This window comes from Paecilomyces variotii (assembly GCF_004022145.1).
Source record: "Paecilomyces variotii strain CBS 101075 chromosome Unknown C8Q69scaffold_1, whole genome shotgun sequence".
In the NCBI taxonomy this organism is placed as follows: Eukaryota; Fungi; Ascomycota; class Eurotiomycetes; order Eurotiales; family Thermoascaceae; genus Paecilomyces; species Paecilomyces variotii.
In genome coordinates this window covers 2,909,450-2,928,935 of record NW_021167140.1, presented here as the reverse complement: position 1 = coordinate 2,928,935, position 19,486 = coordinate 2,909,450, and the positions used below count along the sequence as shown (strand labels likewise).

General features: G+C 50.5%; 6 protein-coding genes across 6 annotated transcripts; 3 read left to right on the top strand and 3 right to left on the bottom strand.

The window, feature by feature from the left end:
* Positions 1-405: 405 nt before the first annotated feature.
* Positions 406-2,675, bottom strand: C8Q69DRAFT_452600 (Smr domain protein). The gene is made up of 2 exons (XM_028629578.1): positions 2,394-2,675; positions 406-2,341 (listed from the first exon to the last, which is right to left on the bottom strand). The coding sequence occupies exons 1-2, from the start codon at positions 2,421-2,423 to the stop codon at positions 698-700; spliced, it is 1,674 nt and encodes a 557-aa protein (XP_028489476.1). The 5' UTR covers positions 2,424-2,675; the 3' UTR covers positions 406-697.
* Positions 2,676-3,104: 429 nt separating this feature from the next.
* Positions 3,105-4,617, top strand: C8Q69DRAFT_37706 (putative methionine-R-sulfoxide reductase SelR). The gene is made up of 2 exons (XM_028627592.1): positions 3,105-3,753; positions 3,834-4,617. Exons 1-2 carry the CDS (start codon positions 3,471-3,473, stop codon positions 4,220-4,222), a joined length of 672 nt encoding a protein of 223 aa, XP_028489475.1. The 5' UTR covers positions 3,105-3,470; the 3' UTR covers positions 4,223-4,617.
* A 114-nt stretch (positions 4,618-4,731) lies between these two features.
* C8Q69DRAFT_452596 (hypothetical protein) lies at positions 4,732-7,128 on the top strand. Its single transcript, XM_028629577.1, has 5 exons — positions 4,732-5,120; positions 5,186-5,354; positions 5,411-5,455; positions 5,511-5,616; positions 5,670-7,128. The coding sequence occupies exons 1-5, from the start codon at positions 5,012-5,014 to the stop codon at positions 6,960-6,962; spliced, it is 1,722 nt and encodes a 573-aa protein (XP_028489474.1). The 5' UTR covers positions 4,732-5,011; the 3' UTR covers positions 6,963-7,128.
* On the bottom strand, positions 7,092-9,948 carry C8Q69DRAFT_452590 (putative catabolite repressor protein). The gene is made up of 6 exons (XM_028629576.1): positions 9,586-9,948; positions 8,438-9,470; positions 8,099-8,384; positions 7,804-8,001; positions 7,628-7,703; positions 7,092-7,537 (listed from the first exon to the last, which is right to left on the bottom strand). Exons 1-6 carry the CDS (start codon positions 9,659-9,661, stop codon positions 7,440-7,442), a joined length of 1,767 nt encoding a protein of 588 aa, XP_028489473.1. The 5' UTR covers positions 9,662-9,948; the 3' UTR covers positions 7,092-7,439.
* A 1,984-nt stretch (positions 9,949-11,932) lies between these two features.
* C8Q69DRAFT_37828 (putative mitochondrial Rho GTPase 1) lies at positions 11,933-14,401 on the bottom strand. The gene is made up of 2 exons (XM_028627595.1): positions 14,192-14,401; positions 11,933-14,130 (listed from the first exon to the last, which is right to left on the bottom strand). Exons 1-2 carry the CDS (start codon positions 14,199-14,201, stop codon positions 12,239-12,241), a joined length of 1,902 nt encoding a protein of 633 aa, XP_028489472.1. The 5' UTR covers positions 14,202-14,401; the 3' UTR covers positions 11,933-12,238.
* Positions 14,402-14,891: 490 nt separating this feature from the next.
* On the top strand, positions 14,892-16,857 carry C8Q69DRAFT_37751 (hypothetical protein). Its single transcript, XM_028627594.1, has 4 exons — positions 14,892-15,041; positions 15,114-15,217; positions 15,279-16,357; positions 16,416-16,857. The coding sequence occupies exons 1-4, from the start codon at positions 14,999-15,001 to the stop codon at positions 16,435-16,437; spliced, it is 1,248 nt and encodes a 415-aa protein (XP_028489471.1). The 5' UTR covers positions 14,892-14,998; the 3' UTR covers positions 16,438-16,857.
* The last annotated feature ends 2,629 nt before the right edge of the window (positions 16,858-19,486 follow it).

Below are 19,486 nucleotides of genomic sequence, written 5' to 3'. Positions count from 1 at the left end.
GTACCATCATGTATAGAGAGGAAACTAAATAACAATCTCGTGGTTGTCTTTTTTGTTCTTTTCTGCCTCCTACCCTCTCCTTGTTCTTTTTTCTCCCTTAGACATTCCCCACGTGCCGGACCAGAATAAACGCTGCTACTAAATCCTGAGACATGGACGCCCAATCCATGGTTACGTTAACTTGTAGCCTAGTTTCGTTGCCTGGGTCATTGGGACCTGCCGGCGAGGATTTTTTTTTCTAGAAAAACGCATGTGAGATCTATTTTTAGCGGTGTCGTCTTTCTTAATGTTAACTTTCCTTTGCTTCTATAGCCGGGTGCTAGAGTAGAATGATGTTTCTGGGTTGGGCAACTGTTTGGCGGGTGCCTACTTTACTGGCTAATGACCTTTGTTGGAGACTGAGGCTTTACGAAGTTGAGCAGCTCGATAATAAATTATAGGTAAGGTGATCTTTACCACCTTCTATGATTTCGTCGTAACATATGTATGTACATTCGCGGCAGTAGAAATGTCTGGTTTGCATCGCTAGGTGTTCCTCAATAATCAACAAGTCGATAATCAAGACAGACCAAATGCCAGAAAATGTCAATTAACATGGACAATCGAAATTTCGCAACAGGTATAGAAAATGTCGGAAATCCTGGGTATCTGGATGAAACTAAGCAATATCGTTTGTCCTTGTCGCGAACGAAATTATTCAACGACGCCGCACCTTACCGGTAACTGTAATGACACCTTCTCCAATCTCAACTCTCCAGCCTTCTCGAGCCAGCATTTTCCCAACTGCAGGCCCTAATCGAGAGGTACCATCCCGGCTGTGTCGTCCTGCACCGGTCACGATTCGATACTCTCTCCGGGTTAACAACCCCCCGCTATTCGTGTATTTTGCATCTCCAAGAGACTCCCACCATTGGGATACGCGGTCATTGGCAATGCGAACGGCATCCTGCACCGTCACACCGTGGAGATCAAGAGAGTCTGCTGTAGACTGGGTCTCTACCAACGCGTCTGCTGCCGCTGAAGCTTCACGCTTTGCTCTCTCAATGTGCTCTCGACCGATCGCGGAGTAGTACGCTGCTGCACCTCCCATCAACTTATCTGACCTACCACGACGGTAAGCAGCAGAAGCTTTGTTGAAGGCTTCTGCGCCAGCCATAAGATGTGAGCCCGCAGCACTCCGTGCACTTTCATAGTCTCGTGCTATTCGCTGGCTTGCCTTTGATTTCTTCGGTTCTCTTCTGTCCTCATCGAGCACAGGCGGTGCTGCAGTGATGCGGATGAGGTCAGATAACTGCGGGCGCGATGGCCAATCCAGCATGGCCGACGCGAGTTCGTTGGCAGCGGATATGGAATTCCTCGTGATTTTCAGTAGACCGGCCAAGTTTGTTTTTGAAATTGTAGGAAACTCCTGGCTAAGCTCCGCGACCTGCGTGGCCATGACCGGATTTTCGAGGATCTGCCCTGCATCATTAGGTGCATGCGATGTGGCGAGGGATCTGATAGTTGCTGAAAGAGATGCACCGTTGGAATGGTATGCTGAAGCCACCACTTCTTTCGCCAGAATCGGGGACGTTCTCGAGAAGATAAATTCGACGTCCGCCTTGCTGGTCTCCCACTTGTTGACAACTTTGACCCCGTCTTGTGGATCGCTCGATGAGCTCAAAAGATCCCGTTCTTTCCCCTTCTTCTTCTTCCCTTTCCTTTTCCCCTTGTTGTCATTTGATTCCCCGAGAAACCCATCTATCCCTTTTGGGATGGACACCTTGCCCTCATCATTACATGGCCCCTGTTCCTCGAAAAAGGCCAAATTAAGCAAGACGTCCATCGAGCGGTCCACGTCCTCGTCACACTTGGTCAATGTGTGCTTGATAGTAAACGCCTCCACAGACGGAAACATCTCACTCAGGTAGCAGACTTTGTCATCCAGAGTCATTCCAGTCAGGCTGGCCGATCCGTTGGGACCAATAATATACCCCACAGGGGCAGCCGAAGAACGTCGAGATCCATTACTTCTGACTCCAGATCCTCCCCTTTCCATGTTTAAGGGTGGAATATCCGATCCCAGGCTGGTCAGATCGGTTTCTCTTGATTTCGACGTCTCATTGCGTGAGGTGCTGCGTTCGGAGGGGATACCATCTCCATCGAGTAGGCTGCCGGAGTTGAATCCGCTTGTTCCTGAAGGATCAAATGGGAGGTCCTCTTGCTCAATAGCAGAGATCTTCAAGGTATCAAGAGTTTCACGTAGCTGGGCAACCTGGTCATCTTTGGAGAGATCGAAGTCGCATGCGATCGCGGCGAACAACGCTGCGTCCAGGGGAGGACAATATGTCTTTTCAAGATCCTGGAAACAATATAAGCATGATCGTTAGGGATCTAGGCACTTTCTAACCCACTTCTAACAGACGCTCCCGATCGTCATCCATCTTCAAACTCGCCAATTTCGTGTCGTAAATCTGGTCTGGGTGTTATGCGCATAACTTTTGGAGAATCAACAAGTTTAAAGCCAGTCCCAGGTCTCTTTAATCACGCGACCTGTTATAAGAAACTGCAGCTGCGTGTTGTGGGCGGAATAGTGTTGTTGGAGTCATGGTCGATCAGGTTGCAGGCGAAGTCTTTCAGAGTTTCTTGGTTGAAACTAAGTAAGGGCTTTTCCCCGCGCGTGCACGGCTGTTTGTCTATGACGCGCTGTCCCTCCATACTATGGTACATACTTAGTCAAGACAATAAGCTAGACAATAGTATGGCTTTTTCTTCATTATTATTATTTGACCTTTTGAATCTACAAAAGCCTTGTGCCTGAAAAGGAGTCTGAAAGTTTAATTGAAAGAACCACTTTAGCAATGTACATACAGTACAAATTCTGATTCATTCTGATTCCAGCAACTCCGTTTATTCCTGCTTAAGACAGGTAATTGCTACCAGCCACCAGTAGGTTCTATAATTAACATTACTCTAATCCAGGGTTTGATTGCTGTTAAAGAAGCCAACTTCCAACGTTCAGTTTCTATGGCTTAGTCATCCTAGCATAACAGTGTGACTTAACTAGATAGGAATAACTTAGGTAGGTAGTTAGCTAGACCAAACGCCATGGTCAACAATGATCCTGGAATGATCAAATACTTGTATTTCTTCCACGACTCAAGTCTGGTTCAGAGGCTCCTGATAGCTAATACATTTCCGCATTCAAACATCTCGACAGTTCACAAAACACCATATTCTATTCCCTTGTAACCCCGCATGATGACGTAAAAACAAGATAGCGACTTACTTGTGGCGCGGTTGATTTTCCTACCGGTAGTCGCAAGACCGCATCTTTTTCGTTCTAGCCCGGGACATTCATGATTCCATTGAATTCCTGCATGTACTCGACTTAGCTTAGCAAAGGACATACTCACCCTGCAAAAGGCCGTCTCCGCTTTGTCCCGCTCCGGATATACTCCGCTCATCACCCGTATAAAACCGTCGCGTCTATGCGTTTCCAAGGACTCCAAGCAGCTCTTCGGACGTTTGCTACCGCTGCCAGATCTGTGTCACCGATTAGAGGACGGCGGATCGTTTTCAGCACGCTCTCGTCTCTTGGTCGGATTCCACTGCCACTGTCCGGGGCTACTGTCCTGAAGGCGGCACCTGCGATTCCATTTTTAAGCTCCCTCTTCAGCTCGAGCGCTAAAGCAGAAGATCCAAGTAACGGTGGAGAGATGTCTCATCCAGTTCAGAAGAGCGAGGAGGAGTGGAGAGCGGTGCTGAGTCCAGGTATGGCGAATATCCTTTACACGTTCCCGTACCGCCAGTTATGGATCATCAAGTAGAATACTGACAACTGGCACCTGCAGAGCAATTCCGTATCCTCCGCCAAAAAGGCACAGAGCCATCGTTCACTGGTGAATACGACTCGCATTACCCTTCGAAAGGTGTCTACACCTGTGCCGGCTGCGAAGCTCCCCTTTACAAGGCCTCTCACAAGTTCAAATCTGGCTGCGGCTGGCCCGCTTTCTTTGATGCCATTCCAGGGGCCATCGATCGCCACACCGACAGCTCCTTTGGTATGGAACGCACAGAGATCGTTTGCAGCAACTGTGGAGGACACCTGGGACATGTCTTTAAGGGAGAGGGTTACGACACACCCACTGACGAGAGACACTGTGTCAATAGTATCAGTTTGAAGTTTGCGGACGATGATAAGGCCGTGCAGGAGGCAGACCAGGTCAAGGCCAAGGCTTAAGAGGCTCAACGGGAAGACCGGGAGCTTGTAACAGTGGGATTGATTTATTCTGGGCGAAGCTTTCGTTGCCAAGGGGAGTAGGTGTATGTACTTGGGGTCAGGAGGTGAAAACTTTCGGAGTAGTGGCGAAGAATGGTCGTGGGGAAATGTATGATTCGAATGTGGTCAGATCTGATGATGAAGACCTAATATACCGAGGGGTTTCGATTGTATAGGAGCATACTAGGAACGGAAAAGCGTCTAGTTACTATACACCCTCCGATATGATGATCCTTCAAGCTTCTTCTCTATCCCGAGAATCGATGATAAGCGAATCGATGATAAGCACGTATGGAAACTCCCATGTATATCAAACTATGGCCTTGATGTGGCGGATGTTGTATGAGCGCAGTGTATCCGTTGTTTGATCGACAGCGGCTCGCCACACGTTTCAGGCGTAACTCGGGCCACTGCCACAAGAGGCGCACAAACTCGAGATTGCTCATAAGAGAAGACATTCCAGCAGCATTAATCTTGTTCACTTGACAGTTCTCAATTGCTAGAACGGAATTCTGGTCCCGCAGACAACGGAAGCCAAAGTGCACAGACGGCGGCAATCGTCCCCCGCAACTAAGTATCCCAGTCATCAGGCACCGTGCAATAATTAACTCCGCTCCACCGCGACATCCTCCGCCACGTTCTCGATAAGTCTGTCCTGATACAACTTACTCTACGGATTAACAAGAGCCCCTTTTACTTCACCTACGCACTGTATTTGGCAGGGTCTATCCGACATACTTCAGAGAGAACATGTCTCGGCGCCCTACAGCCGACCGGGCTGCCCAGAATCAGCAGACGATCAAGAGTCTGCTGAAGCTGGAGCACAACAAGGTCTGCGCCGATTGCAAGCGCAATAAACGTTGGTGATCCGTTAACGTCTGGTTCATTCGACCTGTTACTGACAGTGTGCCGCTTTTTCTCCAGACCCACGATGGGCGTCTTGGAATCTGGGGATATTCATTTGCATCCGCTGCTCGGGAATTCACAGGGGCATGGGCACTCACATCAGCCGAGTCAAGTCTGTTGATCTCGATTCCTGGACAGACGAGCAGTTGCAGAGTGTACTGAAGTGGGGAAATGCGCGAGCGAACAAGTGTGTCGAACATTCATGGATATCATAATAGGGATTAGGGGCTGACGGATCTTCAGATATTGGGAAGCCAAACTTGCGCCGGGCCATGTACCATCTGAAGCGTGGGTTTGATCGCAGATAGACTATCGGCATCATTGAGACTGACGCCCTTCACAGAAAGATAGAGAATTTCATCAGGACAAAATATGAATCGAAGAGATGGGTGATGGACGGGCCCATGCCGGATCCCTCCACACTCGATGTTGAAGGGGATGACGATGTGGTAGGTGGCTGATCATGGTTCTGGCTCCCACTGGCATACTGATCTCTTCTTAGCCACTTGCCGTTGTTCAAGAGAAAGCGAAGCTTGAGCGTTCCGCATCGCAGCGTCTGGGTTCGGTCTCGAGTCAGCAACCTCCGGTACGGAAGCAGACCCAATCCGTAGATCTCTTCGGCGACGACGATATCGTCTCCCCTCCAACGCGACCCAGCACGACAGATCCTCCTATTCGCGCACCGCCCCCGAAGGCATCTCAGCCGGCACCTAAACAGACGAAGCCTGGTGATTCATTGCTGGGATTGGATTTCTTTGGAAGCAGCCAGCCATCCACAGGCAGTCGGCCAGCCTCCCTCTCTTCCACTCCTGCACCCACTGGCCTTTCACGACCAGACTTGAAGCAGTCCATCCTGTCTCTCTATGCGTCCGCTCCGAAGCCTCAGCCGGCTGCTCCGCAACACGAGCGCACGTCCTCTTTCGGAAACCTGGCTTCGCCTCAGTCGCAGTCCTCCCTTGGCGGTTTGACGGACGCTTTCAGTGGGCTCAGTTTCCCTTCTACTGCGACTCCGCCGCCTCAGAAGCAGGCGGAGAAGCCTTCCCCCTTTTCGAACCTCGGAAGCTTCAGCATTCCCAAGTCAAGTCCCGCAGCGCCTCAGGTCACCTCCCCTGCTATGTCTTCCGGTGGGGGATTGTTCGACACCCTGGCATCCAGCACTTCGCCTAAGCCACAGCCACAGCGTACAACTTCCGTCTCATCTAACGGCCTGGACTTCAGCTTTACGAAGACGGCAACCCCAGCATCGAGACCTAACCTGCCTACTGCTTCATCAACCTCCAATGATTTATTCGGTCTCTCGTCTCCGCCGACCACTTCTCCTCCGCCTCCCAAGGCTGTATCCTCACCATCTGCGGATCTCAGCTCTATTTTCAACCTCTCCAAGCCTGCTCCTCAGCCCGCGCCGGCTCCAGCTGCTGAACCCACCCCCAAGCCGGTAGTCACAGCAACGTCCAGCGTCTTCTCGAGCAACCTGGACCCCTGGGGCAGCGACGCATGGAGCACTCCTGATCCCGCCCCCGCCGCAGCGGCACCCTCGAACATGATGAAAGTCCCTGACACATTGACCGCCAACGACATCGGCAGCGGCTGGGGTGCACCGTCCCCATCCGCTGCCAAATCCCCTCCTGCCGTAGCCGCGGATGAGGACTTTGGAGGATGGGCCAGTGCCGCACCGGAACCAGCCACAACCACCACGACCACGACCACGACGACCACATCAACATCTACGATAAACACCAAACCGGCTGGCGGGTTTGGCGGTGCTGATGACCTTTTTGGAAATGTCTGGGGATGAAAACAAATAGACTAATCTTGTTTTGTTCCTTGCGAATTTCATTAGCATCAATGAAAGTGGAATTAATGTCATTTTTTTTAAAGTATACTTATTGCCCCTTTAGGAGCTCTGCATTAACAACTCCAGAATACGTGTGTAAATAAAAAGCAAAATATATATGGTAAGCGAAAATCGTAACTACTGTACTTTCCAAAGCTACAAGCAGGGCAGTCAAATAGAAGTCTACTTACTCTGCAGAAGTAGTAAACCAGGAAACACAATATGTAAAAGTGAATTTCGTGATCTTTTCGCACAGATTCTAAATATATACAAGGAACAAATGGGTCATAGTGCGAAATCCTATGGATTTCGGATCCCCGCCCCCACCTTCATGTATACCATCTTCATTCATCGTATGTATAGAATGTTAGGGGTAGTAATTATGTCTCATAAAGAAGAGATTTCTCACTACATCGATTTCGTGAGAGTATGGTATGGCTATGATACAGATCCGGAGCCGGAGGCAGTGGCGGATGATAGGTTGATGCGGCTTTCGTTCGGACCTTCACGAGGGCGGTGCCAGGTGCGAATATGGCCTTGTGTTGTGTTAGTAATGGGTATGTTGTTGGTGGATGGACGGATAAGTGGTTTCGAGGTGAAAGTAAACATATGGGAAATGTACGTACCTTCTAAGGACGATGTCATGATACAATCCTCCTGGAAGCCGAGCCAGCAGATAGGATCTTCACCGACGACCTTGGACTATATAGGATATTAGTTAGCTTCGGTGATGAAAAAAGAACAAATGAGATTGTTGTGTTATTCTTAGGAAGAAAAAACAATTGCCAGGGTAAACACGCACCATGATAGGGGGCAAATGTGCAGTTCGCGCCCTGGGTTCGACTGGATGACAGACCGTGACTTCTTCCTCATCATCGTCTGGTTTCTCTGTTCGGTTAGAGTCGGATCGTTTCCGGTGACTCGTACTGTCTGTCTGGTGTCGACTAAGATGTGAGCCAGATGCAACAATGCTGTTTCGCTGCCTGGCGGTCGCTTGGAGCTGCAGGGGATAACCGTTAGTCAAGAGAGTAAGTACAGCATGATAGCCTCAGATTCTCGACACAGGACCAGGCTAAGAGACTGGGATTCTGACGTACCGCCTTTGGACGATGCAGCATCCCAACGCTGAAATCCCACAGCAGTAGTCTGCAATCGTCACCCACACTGCCAAATCTGTAGGTCCGCTCATCGCATCTCCAAGGATCAAACGCCACCGTAGATACCCACGAATTGTGACCCTGACATCGCGCAATGATCTTTTGCTCTGGAAAGGACCAGATCGTTACGAGGTCATCCTGTCCACCGGTCACGATGTACTTGCCATCGGGAGACCAGCAGACACAAATCATGCCTCCATAGTAACTTCTGAAGATGTCCAGCACCCTGAACAAAGTTAGAGAACTGCATATAGTGTATTTAACAGATTCGCGACGTACTCTTCTTTCAAGAAGTTCATAATTCGCAACGTGCCATCTTCAAGGACAACAGCCAGATGCTTGTGATCTGGCGAGAAGGCAAACTGATTGATTCGTTGGTTCGAAAGCTTCCAGACGGAAACAGGGTTGGTCTTCTGATTTCTTGAATTGACAGACTTCAAGATCGTCATCCCTTTCCGCGTATTGACGCTGGCACTCGGCCTGTCGAATACATCGTTGGTCTCCGGTGTGAACAAGGCATCCTCCTTTTCTTTGTCGTATACGACCAGATGGCCGTTGGCATGCGCAGCCAGAAATAAGTTTTCCGACCCCGGAATCCACTTTATATGTGTTACGGGGGATTTGCAAACCACCCCGTACTTGTTGATGCGAGCATACTTCTGCGACATAGGCTCATACCAGATAATATCGCCGGCGGACGACCCCATGACGACATCGATGTGGGAGGCTGTCTTGGTCAGCTCATTGACGTCGTGGCACAGCATGTGCGCCTTTGTCAAGAGTATCTTAGCCAGGGGCTCCTCTTTGGACTTCGATCCCAGGTCCAGCCATTGGAAGGCGCGGTTGATGTTCGCAAATGCAAATACGCCGTCCGGATCCCGTTCGTTAAGGCGCTTCGTCAAGGATTCATGGAGAATCACTCTGGAAACGAACGACGAACTGCTCTTGACGATATTGTTCTTCGGTTTTCTCCGTTTCAAGCCATCTTTACTCGCAGGAGGAGCAAGTGCGGGATTGCCTTCTCCAAAAATAGGTACTGATAGATTGGTCTTCCGAAATGTATCACTGCCACTCTCCGATGTTCGTCCCTCTTTATCATCTTCTTTGATATTCCTGAGCTCAGACAACCCATTCCGGACATTATACAGCCGAGGGACTTTCTTTTGCCCATCAACACTGACGAGTGTCAGCTTGACGCCGGAGGTCGGTGGCGTCGGAACAGTCGCGAGGGGATTTGGATTTGTGACGGGGGCTTCGGAGGGATGCGGAGGAGGGGTCGCGAGATGTAAATCATCTTGGAGTTCATATGTTCCTGGAGTTACCATTGTCAGCAATTATGTACAATCTAAGTTGTTGTCTTCCGATCCATCGACGGCAATAGCGTAGAAACTCCAAAGGCTACACCGCAGATGCGCAATTGAACTTACCTTCACCTACTTGGAGGGGACAACCACCCTCTGGATGGCTAATGACATTATTTGTCTCGAGAATTGGCACCGCCATGCCGTTGGAAGCACCCGCCGCATACGCCAGCGGCACGGTATACCGCGGCGGAGGAGGTGGGAGGACACTGCGTGGAGTCAGAAACAGGGCCTTCTCTGTGATAATCTCTGCAGGGGTTTTATCTTCGCGTGCAGAGACATCGAATGCTTCTCGCAGAAATAGGTTTGGGGCAAGCGCCTGCGCTTCTTATGACAGCGCCCGCATAGCTAGGATGCGGCGCATGGGTTCCAGGGCACCAAAGAACAGTGACTCGCGCAGAGGGATCAATGGGAGAAGGGAATCCTTACAACATGATGGCAGTTTGCGACAGCTACGAAACTCCCACTGCGCGCTTCCCAGAGGGGAACGTGGACCACGCCACGAGGAACCCGATTATGAGTTGAACCAACAAGGCTTTTGGCTGCTCGGGTCGAAGGAGTTGTGGCGTGATCATTAATCTGTGTCTGTAGAGCAGGGGAGTGCTGCGTCAGATTGCGCAGCTAGTTATGGTTTGATAACGTCCCGATGGGCCCGAGATCCTAGCCTGGTCTTCCCTTTGTGTCTCTGCGACGATGTACAGTATATTATAATCCTGCCGGTGACAGCACGTCCCTCGATAACGACCGGGGGCAGATGCAATGCGATGTGAGATACTCCGTATACCGTGCAGCTATCCCGCTGCTTGAAGGTCTGTTCTCCGTCTGGCCGTCGTCTTGGTGAAATATCGCGATCGGGAAGTTGTAACTGAGCCGGGGCCGGTGCTCAATTGCGGGGGCAGCGCTCACGGTCGACTCACTCTCTGAACGCTGCTAGCTCGAGGATGACTGGCACAGAAAGACCAGGATTTTGATTGTGGTGAAGACAAAGGATGTTAACGAAGAAGGACGAGGAGGTCCAAGACAGGAAAGGCTCGAAGAGGCGTTGGAAAGCAGAGCGGAGAGGTCTGGTTCTGGGGTAATACGGGAGCGCGAATTCCGGTTGGTTCTGCTAAGTATGACCGGTTCGTGGGGTCGCGTGGCGTCAAAGTTGGAGAGTGGAGAGCAGTCATGAAGACGGAGAAACACAGAAAAGGAGACATGAAGAGAGCAGAGGAAACACATCGAGATCTGTTGGAGATCATTGCGACGTTTTCTGCCAGAGTCGAGTGTGAGTGGCCGACGATGACGAGCCAGGCGCGCGACGAGGAAACCTCGCACGAACCGCTACATTGCTTGTTGGCGTGTATGATTCTACTTATTGCACGTTGATACTCCAGGTTTAGACGGTTCTTGGGCTGAAACAGAACGAACGTAGCTGCCGTAGCATCGAGTGACCATCATCGGAATACCAAGCTAGGAAATATCCAGGTATCATTCAATACATAGTCACGTTTCGGTCAGAACAACCAATTTCCAGGGCTGCTGGGTACTCTCGTCCAGATTACATACGACGGGATTCTCCTCCATAAGAATTAGATACTGAAAACTGCCCCTGTGCATTCCTCTTCCTGACTGATAGTTTCCACAACATAGCGTTATGCGCCGATGTTGCTAATCTATCTCAATACAGTCAATCGGGCTATCACCAGTCTCCATCTCAGTCTGCCACATCTGTACGAAATCGTCTGGAAGAATAGCCCTGATTTCGCTTAGCAAAGATGGTTCTACGCACTGCCAATGCAAAGAGAACCTATAAGTACCTGAATCCGCTCAAACCGCTGCTCCATCTAGCTGTAACCTTCCCACCGCCGCTTTCGACCCGCCTTGCATATTCATCTATGATATCTTTGGTGGCATCTGGTTTAAAAATAACCTATTTCCTTATATAAGAAAGGTACCAATGTTGAATCAAGACCCTATTTACGATGAATGTCGTATCGCCCATTTTGCTGAGGAAAGACGGTTCGACAAGTGTTTTCAAGGGAATACAAATCGAGTTACGGAAGGTAGAACCACGGTACTCGATGGCAGAATCTCATTCTATGGAAACTGTCACTTATGCACATAGGGCTTTTATATATACCAATTTGAGTGCAAGCAATATCTGGTATGCTTTGCCGATCTGTGTTGGTGTGACCCAATACTTCCTGGAACTAAACTACCCCAGAATGATTTCCTGTAAGTTAATATAAAGTTATCAAGTCCGATTGTCGCCTGCTTTTCCAACTTCTCCGTTTCAGCTCAGTGCGTCATCAGTTGCTGATCACTGATCGACCTTGACGTGCTTAGCGCCATCTGTGAGCATCTGCTGAATGCTTAATTACTGGGTACTAAATGAGCAGCCCCGCCGTTCATCTGTGTGATCATGGTGCAGGCCTCAGCCCCCGGAAGCGATTCATGAGCAACGCTGGACATGAAGCAGCGTCGCTCCCGTAGAACAGAAAGGGAAATCGACTCGCGCATCGTACATACTCTAATTGCTATCTACCGTAGTCATGTTCATTAAGTTCTGCTATGAAGCCTAGTATACACGGGCTTGCTGCGTATACTGGATGGTTGAAACAGGGTATCGGTCCAGTATGTAATCGACTAGAGCGAACACAGGCGCAGCTCGTTCGCCCAGGGTACCTAAGGTATGCAACCTCAATAATACCTACTTGGGGAACGCGGCGTCCCTGGATTAAGCTCCACTGCCACTGACCCGTCGCCAGATCATGACCGCCGCTGCTCCGGCGCAGACGACGGCCCCAAGAGCGATGCCCCAAGACATCCATTTGCCCTCCACGTCCTCTTCGGTTCGCGGGAAGGCCGTGCTCGGTTCCATCGCAGCCTCTGCGATATGAACGAAAAGTTCTTGGATAGAGCTCCACGTTACGCTCACATGCAAGGGCGAGCCCGCCATCCGAAGCCTGGCTGTATACTCATCCGGCTGGCATTCAGCCCGCTGTGTGGTGCGATCGAGGTCTGCCTTGAGCGCAATAAAGACACTGGGGAGCTCTTCTAGATGGGGATGCTTGGACCGCAGGGCTGGGATATAAGAAAAGGAATCTGGGTCCGACGAGTCATAGGTATATGCCACGACGTCACATTGGTCCAAGAGCTTGGTCTGGTTTTCCAGTAGTGCAGGTTCCAATTCTCCTAGCTCGTCTAGGATCAGGTAGCACTGTTTCCCACCGGGAAGCTCTACGGTGTTGACTGCGGTCCGTGGTTGGATGGTAGGATGGTATGTGATGCTGAAAGGCCGCGCCAGGAAAGCATCCAGAAGGGCCGATTTCCCTGAACCCGGAGCTCCAAGCACATGGCAAAGCACCACGTTCCGTCCTACACGTCCAGGACGCCGTCTCCGTTTCCGCGGTCGGGTTACTTTCAAAGCAGCTGTTGTAGTCGGGTTGCTACGATCGGAGGATTCGAACCCTAGGTAGGCTAGATATTCGAGAGTTGTTTTGGGAGAGGTAAATGTCGTCATGCTCCACTGGGCCAGCCAACCTTGTAGGGTGACATGTCCAGCTTCATTCCGTACCGTCGATGATGGGAAGGACCATTCAACCCAGGAGCTCGGTAGCCCCGGAGTTGGGGCGAACAGAGAGGCCAATTCTGCGTCATTCAGACCACCGTCGTTGTCTTTGTCAGATAGCAGGAAAAGATCAACAAAGAAGCGATATCCTTCCGGCGAAAGCTCTGCTGATGCGAAAGGAGGCACCTCGAATTTCGGATGGAGGAAGCTTTCCTGAAGCGATAGATTATCGGTATATTGAAACGTCCGCAAAATGATCCACACCGTTTCGTGGCGTCCTTTCTCCGCATAAAGCTTGTTCAGATGCAGGAACCCTTGAGAGTCGATGCCCAGGGGGGTCACTGATTCTGGATAAGCTTTCTGGATCGTCTCTTTGATGTGGATAAGGTCCTCCGGACTCAAGGACTTTCCAAAGCACTTCATCTGGAAGTCCTCGATCTCTTTATCCGACAGATATCCATCTCGATCCTTGTCGCACAGGTAGAATATGCGCTGCAGAGCCGCAACAGCTGCCGGCTTCAAAACAGACTCTTTCGAGTCAAACAGCGGAGCGATGGGGTGTGTGACGGCCTTCTGGCAGAGGAAGAACGCTTCGTTAACATTCCTGTGTTCTCGAGCGCTAGACCGGATGCATGAGTCGATTTCCTTGAACTCTGCCATCAATGGTAACATTTCTTCTTCGACCACCTGAGCTTCGCTCCCTGCGGCTGCCAAGTCGGATTTGTTGGCGCACAGCACCACGGGCACATTGACGCCCAAGGAACGGAAATACGGCAACCAGAATAGCGCGACCCGTTCATAGCTGTAGTGATCGGAATACACGAGCAATATCACGTTCGATTTCCGGATCTCCCTGGCCAGGTTGTTCCGTTCCTGCGGCAGCGCAGACGTGTCGACCACCGTTGTGGTTGTCACGTTCTCAGGGGTACCGATCGTGGGAGGAATCGTGATCTGCGGTAGAACGGGTTGGATCTTGTTCGTGACAAAAACTCCCTTGACAAGGGAGGTGATGAGGCTGGACTTGCCAGTACCCTCGTCTCCGCAAACGCAGATCCGCACTGGGACATGATCAGTATACATCATCATACACGGGCACATGCGATGGGTGCTATCACCAACCCGTAGCCATCTTTAAGTGACAATGAGGCGACGACACAGCTCACTTCGGGACTACCGCCAGGACATGATCAATAATGCAAAGGCAGCGGTCGGACCAGAACCGCGAACAGAGGCTGGCAATCAACAAAATAATAATGATATCGGTTTGCCTCAGTGACCCCGATGAGCTGCCGAAACGATCTCCAGGCGGAACAACATGCCGCCGGTCGGGGTCAGCCTTGTGGCCTCAGACAACGTGAAAGCAGCTATGTATCTACAGCCACGAACGTGCTTGATCCTACACAGTTTTGAACAGTAAATGCGGATCTTCAATTATTATAGAGTAAATACAGAGCGTAGAATGTTGAATCTATTAATTACCCATTTTCTCCTCCAACTCATCGACTCGAGAAGCGAATACTCCGCTGCAGATGACGACTCCGGGGCTAACTAGCTTCGCTCCGGCGGCTGTTCAGCTGCTAAGTAAGGCCGTTCCGTACTCTTCCATGAGGGACCCTGAAGATAACGCAGCCCAGCATAATAACGACTTGCGCTCGCTTGTGGCAGTTCCTCTCTTGTCTTGTCAACTGATAGAGCAGTTTGACAGTTTATAGACCCTGTTCGTATTATTATTTATTATTCCCTCGTGGTGGTCAACCCAGCACCGAACTGCTGCTCGCCATATCCAGAGCCGCATCCAGCCGTCACAGGCCCACATCCGGTTGTCAGTCGAGCTGACTCCATTATTGCGCCTGTTCTTCCTTTCGACCCCATTCGTGCTGTCCAACTGTCGACCTCTCCCCCTCGTGCTGGTCGAGTACGTTCAGGATGCCTCTCGGAATTCATAATCCATTGCCCTCTTCTATGAGGAGTACGTGCCCATCTGAGACCCTCCCGCTTCCCCGCAATTCCCGGAGCACTGAGCTAACCGTGCATTTCGCAGGCGAATGTCGCAAGGCTGGTAAGATCCTTGCTTCCTTCGTAGACCCACGACAGGCATTTGGTCCTGATAAGATTATTCCCCCGGAGATTCTCGCGGGAGCAAAGGTGAGCGAAGAAGCGGACTTTTCAGCTCCCGGTTGCTGGTTCTGACATCGTTCTCATACAGGGACTTGCGATCCTCACGGTTCTGAAGGCGGGGTTCCTGGGCTCCGCTCGATTCGGCTCCGGCGTTGTCGTTGCGCGTCTGGCAGATGGCTCATGGTCGGCACCTTCTGCGATTGCGACTGCTGGTGCTGGATTTGGAGGACAGATCGGGTTTGAGCTGACAGATTTCGTCTTCATCCTGAACGATGCGGCTGCCGTCCGGACGTTCTCCCAGGTCGGAACTCTGACGCTTGGTGGAAATGTCTCTCTTGCGGCCGGTCCTATCGGACGAAATGCTGAGGCAGCCGGTGCGGCGAGCACGAGAGGTGTTGCCGCAGTCTTCTCGTACTCCAAGACCAAGGGTCTGTTCGCTGGTGTCAGTCTGGAGGGAAGTATGCTGGTAGAACGCAAGGATGCCAACGAAAAACTATACAACAGCAAGGTCACCGCGCGACAGCTGCTTTCAGGGACCATTCGGCCACCGCCAGCCGCTGAACCCCTCTTGCGTGTCCTCAATTCTCGAGCATTCTCTGGCAGGCACCAGGTGTACGGTGATTCTATGTACAACGACATCCCAATCTATGATGACAGCCATGATGACGTGGTTTGGGAAGGTCGACGCGGCGAAGCGTTTGGTGAAGGTGTTAGACGGGATCGCACAGGCACCAGCTCGCCGTACGATAATGACTACGAGTACCGCGACCGTCCTCGTCGCGCAAATACTTGGGCCGACGATATCTATGACCGTCCAGCCGTGGGTGGTATCAACCGTTCCTACACGACCCGTGCGAACCCGCAGGAGACCTTTGACAGCATGGGACACCGCGCCAGAAGCAACACAACCCCGTATGAGGAGGATTATGTCTATTCGGACCGCAGACCGAGTCGGCCAACAGCTCCCAAACCTGTCTTCGGACAGAGGACTGGCGACGTGTCTGCTCTGCGCAAGGACCAGGCCGTTGCACTCTACACATTTGAGCCAGATCAGGATGGTGACTTGGGATTCAAGAAAGGTGAGATTATCACCATTCTGAAGCGCACAGACAAGAAAGAGGATTGGTGGACCGGACGGATAGGAGACAGAGTCGGGATCTTCCCTGCGTAAGTGGTTCTTGTTCTTAAGGATATCGAATATCCATCAACTGACCTTTGAGAACAGCAACTACATCGATGCTCCGTGAATGCATCCAAATTTTCTTTTTACACATTGAATGATACCATTGCGACAGATTTGAAACGAACTCTATACCGAAAACGATGTGAAGACCAAGGGCCAAGGAACAGTGGTTTCTATATCCTTGTGAAGCTCTTTCTTCCACGCTGAATTAAGAAAAAATCTTCCCACATATAGCGCAGAGCGGGTACTTGCTCTCTCTGCTGTCACTGTTGCATCCACGTTCGATCCAGTTCCGTCGCATCTTCTGCTGCTATATTCGAGCGCTGGAGTTCGCAACTTGGCTTGGATTTACTCGGTTGACTTGATTTGCACCTATTCTACACTGTTGTTGTATGTGCCTGCATGGTTCGTCTTCAAAGATCTAGGGTTTTTTGTTTTTTTCTGTGCCTTGCCTATTTTGTGAATATTCCGGGAATTGGTTGGATGCAAATTTCTCTGCCAGTACTTTTGGTCGATTGAAACTCAATTTTTGGATAGTTGGATATTGGAATGTTGCTTTGACAATCCTCAGGGTTCACTTGCAGAAATCATTTTTTTATCTAAGTCGGTAGTTGTCTGATAACTTGGACAGACAGCAGAAAAGGCTACGTCGTCAAAGACCCGATCCGTATAGGACGCTGCTCTACTCTCTTGTGGGCTAGAAAAGTCTCAATTGTTTCTGAAATGACCTTTTCACCCCGATGAAACGATGAAGCGGAATGCAAGATCTATCCGATAACATCGCTTAATTTTAGATAAGCTTATGAAACTGGGGACTATCGAATCAAACGTCGTGACACCGCCAGCGTTTCAGCAGCTCTCCTTTTAGCTTTTCTACTTTCTCGAAACGCCATTTTCAATCGAAATGGCACCAAGACAATCTTGCCAAGAGACTGCTTGGCTCCTGTATTATTCTACTAACGATTATAGAGCTGCGACTATTGTTGTGGCGAGGAGCGCTACAGTCTCATGTCGACTGCTCAACTGCGAAATAAGGGGAAAGGCGGTCAAATCTCGGTCCTTGCTTTTCAGAGATTAGTTCATCCATAATGAGTGATATGGATCGCTAGAAATAATATAGCAGTTTAACAGTATGGGGGTTTTATTGGAATAGCATGGAAGTTTCGATGGTCTGGGCCCCTTGGACCTGTATTCCCCATCAGCGTCTTGGCGACGCCAAAGATAGAAACTAGCAGATAGGCATAATACAAATAACCCGTCGAGAACCCGTCAACGGGTTAAATGGCAGTGACCTCCAGTGCAAAAGGGAAAGGGAAAAAAAAAAGAATGAAAATATGCATTGAGGATGGTAGACATGCTGAATTAAACAGTATTTCTTCAATATAACTAGTCTGGAAAAAGACATAATTCTGTTAGTGTTTGTTTACTAGATCATAGGAGCCGAGAATATGGACGCTGCGCGCGACGATTACGCGCCTTTTTCTGTTTCTGTTTCTTTTTTGCCCTTTTTGTTGTCCTTGCGCGAGGTTAGATAATGTGGATTACTTCCCTGGCACAACCAGAGAGACTGTGTATGCCGTGTGCTCTTCTTGTTGCTGCTACAATCTGGTATTTTGTCTTGTCGATATGTATGTCATGACTGTATCCACCATGACTCTTGTATGATTCATAGAAAACGCAGTCCATTCCTACCTTCCTGTCATTCGGGCAGGATCAGCTAGCTTTTGCTGTCCTTTCCAGGCCCCTGATAAAAGGAAAGGGTCAGGCGGATTGGTCTTCAACCGGGTAGGGGTCTAGTAAGCGCCCTCTGTGGTATGTCGATTGGTAGACCACAATCTGGGGTCTGTTGGTAAAAGGGGAACAACTACTACGACAGCGCCTGACTTTGGGCTGCTGATGAGAGCCAAAAAAAGGAACAGGCCCTTCCAATTGTCTGCCCGATTTAGAGTGTGGCTTTTCCCTCCCCCCTTCTCTTATGCTCCAGTTGTGTCGAAAAAAAAAAAGGTCAGCGTAGGTCATCAAGACTCTAGTTAAGAATGCGGAGGCTTGACGGTTAGCACTCACATTCCTTGGGACGGTTGGGAGAGGTACGCCACGTGCAACTTTCTCCTTGTCCGCTCCCATACGGAGATCAGGCCCAATTGCAAGCGCAGAGTAGTAGTCTGTCCTGTTCCCGTGGGTAAGATGGTGTCGATTTTGACGGTATGGCAGGGGTAGGATTATCTGAGGATAGGTAGAGAGTAGACTCTCGGGGATGGGGATCTGGCGCGTTGAATCTCACCGGCTATGCGCGTTTTCCAGCGTATGCAAGTCTGATCAAGGCCTTCCCTTTGCTTTCCGGGGAACCAGAGACGCCGAAGCATGGTGGATTTTTTCCATGCAAGGCTGGAAGCTCACCGGAGGCTTCCGAGCGGGGGATGGAGAGATCTTGGTTGTCCAGCACGGGGGAGGACCTTTGTAGATGAAGAAGCAGTGCGATCGGAATAGCATAGCAGAGCAGAGCAGCTTGTTGAAGAATTATTTCGCTGTCACTGACGGCAAGTTGTACATTGAACTTGCTCTAACGTTACTTTGTACAGGTTGTGCAGCACCAGCTGCTCTTGCACCCGCGCCGCTCAAACTCACCTGCGCATCTCCAACCGCAACTCCACTTCATTCTGCCACCCTCAGACCTACACTACTACTAACTACTCTCTCGTCCTCCCTGCCCGGAGTTCATATTGTTTCATCTGGATGTACCGTATCTAGTCTTCACTGGTACCCCCCCTGTCTGTCGCCTCGTTGACTCTTTCGAATGTGCACGCCCTTCTGCTCTTGTGCCTCGCTTCGATGACCTTTCTTCCTGGCTGTCTTCCGGCGCAGGCGGTGCAGCAACCCCGTAGCGATTATCCCCCGGCCTGTTCCTAGGGAACCTTTGTCGTCTGCTCGGACAACATCGAGCCTTTTCACATGCAGGTGTGTTCATTTTCCTGGTCGATATTATTTTTCGTGATCTGTGCCTAGTCCGGTTGGATCCAGCAGTATGGAGGGATCTGGATTGCTTTTTCTCCGGCCCAGTCCCGGCAGAGATCGTGTCGCGAGATGGATGCTGCAACCCGCCTGCGGGACCCGAC